Consider the following 11,816-nt stretch of genomic DNA (forward strand, 5'->3'; position numbering starts at 1 on the left):
TGAATGAAATATGTTAACCTTCAGATGTTACTAATTGATTACAAAAACAAAATCATCGGGCTCAGCCATCAAACAAAAAACTTCAGAATCTCTAAATGTTATATATTAAGTTCACGGTGTTACTAGTTGTTCGTAAAAATAAAATTATCGAGTACCACAAAAAACTTCAGATTCTCTAATTGGAGTATATTATATTTACGGTGTTACTAACTGTTCATAAAAATATTATCATCGTGCACCACATAAAACTTCAGATTTTCTAAATGGAATGTTTTAGCTTTGAGATGTTACTAATTGATCCTAATAATAAGTTAGGTCTATATTTCTCTATATACAAAACTGCATATAGAATACCTGATTGAATCTATCTATATAAGTTATAGATAGAAGAGAATAGGATCACATACGTATATAAAAATATCTACGTACACGTCAGCACACACACATACATACAACTGAGCATACATGATGTCATAAATATTTTATAAAAATGTAATTTATATTCTTAAAACTAGTGATTTTAATTAATCAAACTAATAAATGCTTTCAAATGATAGTTAAAGTTCTGCATGTTCGATCTGTCATAATTAAATCCTTTATTTAATAAAAAATTCCAAATTCTGGGTCCTCTGCAAATGATGTGTTGATGTAAAATTTTCGTTTTTGATTTGTTGGAACAGATGAAATTGATGCGCCTTTGATTCTTCGTTCGTTTATAATAACCGTCAAAAATAGGAGGTAGTTTACCAGTCAATTGTTTGTCGATGAATTTTGTCGCGTGATATGTACTCATTTGATCGAAAGTCAGATTGCTTGTCGTGGCGAATAGCGGTTGTGAATGGGATTGAGCTTTGGAAAGTGTGATTGTTCGCATCGCTCTCTTCATGATTATTCTTATTGGATTTGTTGTAGATGGATAGGCGCTTGACCAGACTGTATTGCAGTATGAGATATAAGGAGTACAGATGGCTTTATATAGCATGTTAAGAATTCTTTTAGGCAAGAAAAATTTTATTTTATTTAATAGACCAATTGATCTTGCTAGTTTTGTGCAAACATATCGAACATGTTGTTGAAACGATAATTTTTGATCCAATATTACTCCTAAAAATTTTGCTTTCGAGAATATCCGAATTATTTGTTACGATCTTATATGGCTCCTTGTAGTTTAAATATTGGACTGGGCCAAAAATAATCATTTGAGTTTTTCTGCTATTCAATGTCAACATATTACATTCAAACCATGAGACGACCTTTTTAATTTCACTATTAGTCTTCAAGATGTGTTCATCGATGTTTTTGCCTGTACTGAATAGATTAGTATCATCTGCGAAGCAAATGTAATCAAAGAATGTTGAAACTTTCGGGAGATCGTTGATGAAGACAATGAATAGCAATGGACCCAAAATACTGCCCTGAGGTACTCCAATTTGGTTTAATTTTTCGCTCGAGCATGTACCCTGCCAGCTAACAAATTGACTTCTCTCCGATAAGTAACTTCTGAACCATTTCAGTTGCGAGCCACGTATTCCATAATGGTCTAGTTTCGCCAGCAAGATGTTGTGGTTGGTGCAATCGAATGCCTTCGAGAGATCAAGGCACGTGCCTACGATGTATTTTTTGTCTTCTGCTGCGATCCCTATTTTTCTGATCAATTCTATTATTGCCAGCTCAGTCGAGTACTTCTCTCGAAATCCAAATTGTGAATCGTTAATTATGGAATTTTTTTTGAAGAAGATATTTAGCCTTTTGTACATTATTTTTTCTATTATTTTCGAAAAATTTGATAAAAGAGCAACGGGTCGAAAATTAGTTAAATCATTGCATCCCTCATCCTTTTTAATCGGTACAATTTTTGAGACTTTGAAACATCGTGGGAATGTGCCGGAGTTGAAAGAAAGGTTAATTAGGAATTCCAAAATGTGAGCTGTTGAATGTATGGTAGATTTTATTATTTTCATAGGAATGCCATCCCATCCACTGGTTGTTTTTGGTTTGAGAAGTCTGGTTGTTGCAATTATTTCATCGCTTGAGGTCGACAGACAGAAGAACGAGTTTTGAAGTTTATTAGTGAGGTGATTTTTCCAGAGTGTTGAATTGTTGAAACATGAACCTAGTTTTATAGCTATACCGATGAAATAATCGTTTAAGGCGTCCGCAGGAGAACGAACAATTTCACTGTTTGATGTGACGGTATTGGTGATTTTATTTGTGCTGATTATGTTCTTAATAATCGACCACGTTCTTCTGTTATCTTTTATGTTCTTTTCTATGATGTCGCTGTAGTATTGTTTTTTTAGTTTGTTTTTAAATTTGATGCAAGATTGTCTAATTGACTTTAATTCAATTAGATTTTCAATATTCGGATTTTTTAGATATTTTGTATACAGTTTGGTTTTTCTATTTAACATTATTTTAAGATCATCAGTTATCCAAGGTTTATCACGTGATATTTTTTTAATTTTTCTTGCTGATGAAATACGACAGCATTCGTTGAAGTTCTTTACAAAAATCTCTATGAATCGTTGAAACCCGACATTTACATCCTCACAGTTTAAAACGTTTGACCAGTCCATGTTTATTAAATATTCGTTCAGTCTGTTGATTCGTTCACTTGTAAACGAGTATAATTTCTCCTTCAGAAAATGGTTCTTGATTCTGTTAGACTTCATATTTACAATTATAAAAATTGGTAGGTGGTCCGAAAGATCACATACCTGTGTACCACATATTCTACTGCATTTGGTTCTCTCGTGAAAATGTTATCAATGACTGAATTTTTATTTAAACTTATTCTTGTTGGGGTTGTTATTAAAGTTGATAGGTTGTATGATGTTAATAATTGTTGAAGTTGGAATTTGCTGGCATTTGAATCGGCATCAAGTAAATTGATGTTCATGTCACCGATCAGATAAACTAATTTGTTCTCTAGACTTATGATTTGTAGTACCTGTTCGATTTGTTGAAGATACATATTTGCGTCATAGGTAGGAGGCCGATATGTTATTACAATTATTGCATTTTTATTGGAACAATCGTTTGTTATTTCTATGCTGAATAATTCTATGCTGCTAATGCTATTGATGTCGTTTCTTGTTTTATACGTAATACCGTTATCAATATACAAACCGATTCCACCACCGTGCTTACCAGACCGATTTTTACCAACAAAATCATAACCAGTAATATTTATTAACTTGATATTGTCATCATTCAGCCACGTTTCACTTATACCAATAATGTTTTATTTAAAAGAAAAGTTGTTTAAATAATCGAGTAAGTCTTCTGATTTGTGAACTAAACTTCTAATGTTTAAATGCATTAGCTTGAAAAACAAATTGTCGTTAATTCCGTTGTCGCTGATGGAATTATACAAAGCATTTATTTGATTTATATCGTCATATAGTCTGCAGGTTTTTTCTACGAGATTGCTGCGAGTATCGTTAACAGTATTTAACGAATTTTTGTCAGCCATGTTTGTTCGTTGTATCGGAGTTTTTGTCGGTGTTTTTCCCGAAACGCCATTCGCGTACAATGATGTGTTTTAACATAATTTCCGGGTCCTTCATCTTCGGTCCATCGCAACTTTCGACACATACACGAAACATCGTTGATTCTTCCTCATCCTTGTTTACTGGATCGCTTATTTCCTGATTAGAACGTTTTATCACCGGAAAACAAGAGATGACGTTTATACCACTTGTTTTAAGAAAATCTATGACATCATTTCTGTGACATCTTTTTACGTTGCTCATCAAGAAAACGGTCTTTTTTATAAGGTTCTTTTTGGTCTGAAGTTTGCAGTTGTCGATTACTTTGATGCCAATAATTTTTTTAATTGGTTTTGGAATGGATGCGTTAACATTGCCCGTGTTACCGGTGGTACCACTTGATTTCATTTCATTATTATCTTCAGATGAGTTGTTTAGTCTGGCTCTTTTTTATTTCTGGAAATGTACTCTCTAAACCCATCATCCACTGGTGTTTTCTCGGCATCTGACCACAGGTTTCCAGGGTTGAAATTTTGATTATTTACGTCAATAATTAAATCGCTTGACTTTTCAAGTAACTTTGGCGCTATACTTTTTTCAACTTCATTACAGTGTGATGTTTTAGTGCCAGATATTAATAAATTCGATGAAACTTTGTCAGCGTAGCTACAATGATGCATTTTGCTACTTCGTCCTAAGGGATCCGAGTTTGAAAGCAGTTTGTTGTGGTGATTATAATATGTCGTTTTATCGTAGTTCAGCGCTATATTATTAACGGTGTTTTTTACCGCGCAAATTTCCTTGTTGTGCACCTCTAAGGTATTAAGCACGTGCTGCTGTTGGCTGTGCAATATGTCGGTAATTTCTCGTTTTAAACTTTCAAAATTTAATTTAACCAAACTTTCCATATCTGGAATTTTTTCCAGGTCACTACTGACAAAAATCGGACATTTGTCCATCAAATCTGATAATTTTAGATATTTTAAAATAGCAATGCAATCTTGTAACCTTTCTTTTTTAGTCGTTCCACGAGGTATGATTTTGTCGAGTTTTTCACTTTTATTGACTTCCATTTCATTTTTTAATATTTTTAAAGCTCCAACAATGTCGTCATTTGTATAAAATTCCGAAACATTATTAACAAAGTTTTCATCATCAAGTAAACCGAACTTATTTTTCAAAAAATACAGGACTTTGTTAATTACAACCGTCCTGGTCGCCATATTAAATCCATACATACATACATACATGCATACATATATACATACATACATACATACATGCATACATACATACATACATGCATACATATATACATACATACATACATACATACATACATACATACATACATACATACATACATACATACATACATACATACATACATGCATACATACATACATACATGCATACATACATACATACATACATACATACATGCATACATATATACATACATACATACTTACATACATACATACATACATGCATACATACATACATACTTACATACATACATACATGAATACATACATACATACATATATACATACATACATACATACATACATACATACATACATACATACATGCATACATATATACATACATACATGCATACATACTTACATACTTTTTGAAAAATGGCAAAGATGGGGGAGTTAAAAAGATGGGGGAGTTAGACCTATTGTGGTCGGTAACTTTTGGAGAAGGTTGGCCAGCAAATGTGCTCTGATCTTGGTGTTGGAAGAAACCAAGGCGAAACTTTACCCAATTCAACTGGGCGTTGGGGTGAAAGGAGGAGCAGAGGCGGCCGTACATGCGGCCCGTAAATTGGTTCTGGACTTACCCGATAAATGGGGTTTTTTAAAAATTGACTTCAGGAATGCCTTTAATACCCTGAGGAGAGATTCGATGCTGGAGGCAGTCAAACGGCTCTGTCCCCAAATTTACAATTACTGCCACTCCGCATATGGCCGAATCTCTTCTCTTGGTTATAACACCTGGGTGATGGAATCGTCCGAGGGGGTGCAACAGGGTGACCCTTTGGGGCCGATGTTGTTTGCTCTGACCCTACACCCGGTGTTGGAAAAATCTCTTTCAAAATTCGTTTGCGGCTACCTGGACGATATCAGTTTGGCCGCCGATGGTGCAATTTTAGCTACTGATTTCCTGTCTTTAAAAGACAATGCCTCCATCATTGGGCTTGAGCTTAATATTAAAAAATGCGAATTGTACGCAAACGACTCTTTTGAAATGCCACAGACACTGGCGGAAGTGCCCTTAGTGTCTGAGGCATCATTGAGCTTCTTAGGCACCCCATTGATGGAGGGTGAGTTTCAAAACACTTTTTTTAATAAAAAACTCGCAGAGCTGAAATTCGCCCTCGACCGAGTGTCTCATCTTCCGGTCCACGACGCGCTGACCATCGTCCGCAACGCCCTTAGTTTGCCTAGATTGATGTATTTCCTTCGTACATCCTTCTCGGTTGATGCATCCATTTTGGGCGGATTCGATGGCGCCCTGAGGTCAGCTTTGTCAGCCCTATGCAATGTTGAGTTGACAGACAGGGGCTGGTCTCAGGCCCAGTTGCCGGTTCGGTTTGGGGGACTGGGATTGTTAAGCGTGGTCCAGCTGGCACCTATTGTTTACAAATCATCTGCCGCTGCCACGCTCGACCTGCAGTCTGCCCTGCTCCGGCAATCTTTCACGAATCTTGGTACCCTACCAGCATCACCCAACCGAGCAAAACATTTTCAAGCTCGGTTGCTGGAAGAGGCATACAAAACAACTTTTCAGTTTTTGTTGTCCTCTAGTCCCGACGATGCAACTTCGGCTCGTCTGCTGGCCGCGTCAAGCGACGCGAGCTGCGGTTGGTTGAGATCCTGGCCCAACTCATCGGTGGGTACCCGACTGGATGATGAGACGGTCAGGATGGCCATTGGTTTTCGTCTGGGTTTAACGGTCCACCATAAATATCTGTGTAGGTGCGGTGCGGAAGCTAACGAACTCGGTCACCACGGCCTGGTCTGTCGTTTAGGTGGAGGTCGTCAGTTGCGCCATTCCGCATTAAATGATTACATCTGCGGGCTTTTCTCCAAGGCTTCAATACCCGTTCTTAAAGAGCCCTCGGGAATTTCCGCGTTGGATGGAAAACGTCCGGATGGCTGCACGTTGATTCCTTGGAGAGCCGGTAGATGCCTGGCGTGGGACGTAACCGTTCCGGGCACATTAGCGGAACGGTACGTGCACTTAACCAGCAAAGAAAGTGGTTTGGCCGCAACCAGGGCATCGGATGAAAAGTTTAAAAAATATGAAGGTGCCCTGCCCTCGATGGATTTTTTACCTGTTTGCATCGAGGTTCTTGGCCCGATGGACAACAACACTTCAATATTTTTTAAAAAGATTTGCAAAATGATAAGTGGCAGGTCCGGCGACAGCAGAGAGCTATTTTTCGCCATGAATCATATATCTTGTTTGCTGCAAAGGTTTTTGCGCGTCTGTGTTACCGAAAATGTTCAATTAAACGCCGACGTGAGCGAATAACGAGATATCAATTGTTAACCGATTTTTTCGGATGTTTGACTGTTTAGTGTCACTCATCGCTGATTTGGTTTTAACTTACATACTTACATACATACATACATACATACATACATACATACATACATACATACATACATACATACATACATACATACATACATACATACATACAGACAGACATACAGACAGATAAACAGACAATTATTTTTGGATAACATAGGTACTAAAATAGCTGAAAAATCCGGTGATCGCAATGATAAAATTTATATAAATCAAAATATATCGTTGTTGTTGCAAAAGTTTAATTCATTTTGTATTTTAGCGAACATTCTTAAGTACCCTTCTGTGCGAGACCCTGTACACTAATATTATCTGTTGAGCAGGGGCAAAATGATAGTTTTTATGGCTATTGTTTTTAACCATGGGCTCGCACATGCATACATATATATACATACATACACACTATAAAAAAAATACAATTATATATATATACACACACTTTCTTGTTTTTTTAGCTATCACCACTAATATTGAATTTTGTAAACATTTGTTTATTTAATGTTCTTTCATCTGTTTATGTATATTTTCACATTTTTGCCTATACAAAATCTGGCTTGTGGTGTCTGTTCGATTCTCCTTGCTGACAAAATGTTAAGATAAACCAAACAGGGCAGCAGTTATATATATTTATATATGTCTGGGTGTTAATGTTAGTGTGTGTGTGTGTGTGCGTGTGTGTGTGTGTTTGTGTGTGTGTGTGTGTGTGTGTGTGTGTGTGTGTATGTGTGTGTGTGTGTGTAAACAACAACAACATACTTAGACGCAACAGTGATATTAGCAACAACAACAACAAAATTCTTTCCACAAACAAACAAAAATATTGCGACAACAACAGCAACAACATTACGAGTGGCCACAGATGTGAGTCACGTGCTCTCAACATTCGTCCATAAACCAGAATATTTCATTCCTGTTTCCATTTTTTTCGTTTTTCAGCGATTCGTGTTCATTTAATTCGTTTATTTTTCCGCTTTTTTGATCATTCATTCGTGCCAGTCAGAATAAAATTTAACTAAATCTTTAATATTGATGATTGAAGTGAATTATTTGCAGAACAAAGTCTGACTGTTACATTTTAAACATCTGATGTGCATTCTGATTAATACTCTTCATCTGATTTTTCATTTCAAAATCGTCATTTTCATTTGTTTGATTGAGTGAGTGTATGAGTATTTTTTATTCATTCATATGTTGTTTTTTCATCGTTGGTCAGTTGATTAATTGTCCAGTAGGGAGAAATTTTAGTGGCGTTTATTCATCAGTTCCGTCTCGTTATCGTTAGAATCGTTTCGGTTTCGTTATTTTTATCATCAATTTCATTGCGCTCGTCGTCATAATTTTTTATCATAATCATTTTTATGACGTCACTATTATCATCATTTTCAGCAATGTGTTTTCATTAATAACATATGGTTCTAATCATTTTCATCATTATGTATGATACCGAAAACTTCATCACAATGGTTATACCACCAACATCAACAACAACTAAAACAACAATATAAAAAACATCGACAACAATGAAAACGACATAAAAACATAAACATAAACAACACAAACATTGTCAACATTCCAAACAAACAACAACACCGCACAACTAAACGTCACCAACAACACACCACATGTCAACGCCAAAAACATCTAGAGCCACAAATTGAACAATCAATTCAGCGACAAATACAACATGGTATATATCAATAAAACTCTCACATACAACAACACAACATATCACAACAGCTTACAACAAGCAACATCACACAACATCTCGCAACAACACATTACACAACACACACTACGCGCAACGACTTCAGCAGTAGTGGCGTTAACAACAACAATTACACTTGTCAGAGGCAAATAATAGCTTGTGTAGCTGGTGATTTGTCGAAACATGCTAGCCAAGACAATAACGAAATAGCAAAAACATGACAAAACAAAATTTAAAACAACATAAAACCAAAACAACAGCAGCAATATAACACTGAAAACAGCAACAAAACAGTCAAACTAACACGACGACGACAAAATGATGTGACTAACAACTCGAAAATACAACAATAGAGAAACAAAAACAATATCACTCAATCAATACAAAAACAAAGCATAAATAGACCAAACATCAAAACACAAAACAATATATAAAAATATATACAATCACCTTGCCATTAATGAATGTTATCAATAACAACCGAACAGCAAATTTAATCAGAAAAGCTAAATACTTCAACGACAAAGTTATTTCTAACATTGATGTACTTTTTATAAAGATGAAATAAATGTTAAATACATTTGTTATTTAATGACACTTATAATATGATGATAAGGTTGGTTGGTATTATGCATGGCACATGCAAAATAACAAGCCCCTAATTCATGTAACAACACTAAACTAAATCAATAGTAACTAGTGAATGATTCGTAAAATTAAAAACAGCACAACAAAACTATAGCATACACGACATTACATTCTTTTTCATATGGGCATGTAAAACGCATTAAAGATTAAAATTGTTTAATAAAAGTTCTAAAGGAAAGACAACAAAACAAAGACAAAAAATAACATTTTAAATAATAATATTCTCAAAAATGAACTTCCGGTTGAGGTTTTACGATCTTTTATTACGACTTCTTCAAATTCAATCCGCAATTTTCGAAATTTTTTCTTTTCAATGGCTTTTTTTTATTTTTTTTTTATTTTCTTACCTGTGCCTGTTTGAAATTTTTGTCATATTATTTTTTCAAAGACATGTTCAATTGTTCCCTTGAAAAATTTGATGAGCGTTTGTGTTTTTTTTTCTTATTAACAATGTTAAACCCTTGCTTTCCTTGTTCATTTTTTCCAATCAATTTCAAAGTAATTCAGTTTCATGAATTTTTTTGTTCCCGATTAATTGAATTATTTTGAACAATTTTTTTCTGCCATTAAAAACATCAAAACTTTCAAAAAAAAATAAGATTGTATTTTTTGTTTCTATCAAACAATGTTTGTTGAAAGGAATATCGACCTGTCTTGTAAAAGACTGATAATGTTCCAACAATTTTTACTACAAGGACATTAATACTATAATATTAGTACTAATATATATTTAGATATATATACATAAGTAGGCCTACTATGAAAGTAGCAGAGTGCGATTTTAGTACTATTATGCCGAGAGTAGTAATTTGCTAATATAAAAAATACTAACCACATTGAAATCTTCAATGCAATTGCTTTTACTGCTGGCATTACTAACGCTGTCACTAAAACCAACTCAAAAAATATTAATACTACTGCCAAATACGTTACTACAATCATTGCTATCCCAACTTCGACTACTACTACTACAGCTACTACTATTGCTACTACTTCTACTACTATTTCTTCTACTACAACTTCGACTGCTATTTCTACAAATACTATTACTACTACTATTTCTACTACTACTACTTCTACTACTACAACTACTACTACAACCGTTTTTAGCGCTACAACATAGTACTTTGATGTATTACTAAGTAATACTACTGCAAATACTAGCAATATAGATGATGAAATCATTAACATTATTACTGCTTCTGAAACGATTACTTTAATAACATCATTAATAATATAGATGGGCAGGAAGGACGCAATTATCGGAAGAATTCCTTGGTGGCCGCTCGAACGTTCGACTCGCTGACTCCACTCGAACTTTTTAAGTACATCTGCACTGAATGTACTCATGTGCGTACGACACTTAGTAAGTACCCTATAGTATAGTATAGTGTCGGTATAGTACATTTGTATATATTATTATTATTATTATTATTATTATATTATTCTTTTTGTTTGTTTGTTCGTTTATTTTTTTTTTAATATTTTTACAGATATTTATTACTTAATTGCCATAATTGTTATTATCTAATTTTAACAAAATTTTAAGTCATTAATTCCATTTTTAATGTTTTTAAATAAAAAATAATACTTATTATCATAATGGGATAATTATTAATGATTAATAATAATCATCATTATTTTTATAATGTGAATGGAAGCAGTTTTAAGACGCCATGGACGTATGATCCATTAAAACACTGCCTTACTTTTATTTTAAATGAATAAGTTTCTGTTTGTATGTACGCATGTTTGTGTGTGTTCTCGAGCCGTCAACATCATCGTCATATTCATCATCATCACTATTATATTTCCAATCATATTCTTTGTCTTTTTCTTCATTATCACCATCATATTTTCAATCATATCCTTCTTCTTCTTCTTCTTCTTCTTCTTCTTCTTCTTCTTCTTCTTCTTCTTCTTCTTCTTCTTCTTTTTCTTCTTCTTCTTTTTCTTCTTCTTCTCCTTCTTCTTCTCCATTATCATCATCATCACTATTGATCATAATGATCATAATCCTCATCAACAACATGGTAAAGCAGCAGATGGCTGTAGTATAAACTACATCCAGCAATTCATTTATTTATGCAGAGTAATTAAGAATTTATTTCACAGGCACTGACAACAAATATTTTGCGAACGTGATTTTGCTTATTAATTATTTGAAGAACGAAAAATTGATTTAGAAAACTGTATACATATACTTATAAAATAACCATTTTTGCGTGTGCATGTGGTCACGTTTTGTATGTGTCTGTATGTGTGTGTGTGTGTGTGTGTGTGTGTGTGTGTGTGTGTGTGTGTGTGTGTGTGTGTGTGTGTGGGTGTGTGTGTGTGTGGTTGTCTTACGTGTATAAATTGAG

At 34.4% G+C, this 11,816-nt stretch overlaps 2 protein-coding genes across 2 annotated transcripts; one reads left to right on the top strand and one right to left on the bottom strand.

Annotated features, from left to right (window-relative positions):
* Nucleotides 1–3,467: 3,467 nt before the first annotated feature.
* Nucleotides 3,468–4,564, bottom strand: HELRODRAFT_159398 (hypothetical protein; the record flags this gene model as incomplete). The annotated part of the gene is made up of 2 exons (XM_009011285.1): nt 3,468–3,888; nt 4,002–4,564. 2 exons carry the CDS (start codon nt 4,562–4,564, stop codon nt 3,468–3,470), a joined length of 984 nt encoding a protein of 327 aa, XP_009009533.1.
* Nucleotides 4,565–5,819: 1,255 nt separating this feature from the next.
* HELRODRAFT_159399 (hypothetical protein) lies at nt 5,820–7,993 on the top strand (the record flags this gene model as incomplete). Its single annotated transcript, XM_009011286.1, has 3 exons — nt 5,820–6,022; nt 6,683–6,982; nt 7,936–7,993. The coding sequence occupies 3 exons, from the start codon at nt 5,820–5,822 to the stop codon at nt 7,991–7,993; spliced, it is 561 nt and encodes a 186-aa protein (XP_009009534.1).
* Between the last annotated feature and the right edge of the window lie 3,823 nt (nt 7,994–11,816).

This window comes from Helobdella robusta (assembly GCF_000326865.2).
Source record: "Helobdella robusta unplaced genomic scaffold HELROscaffold_1, whole genome shotgun sequence".
Lineage (NCBI taxonomy): Eukaryota > Metazoa > Annelida > Clitellata > Rhynchobdellida > Glossiphoniidae > Helobdella > Helobdella robusta.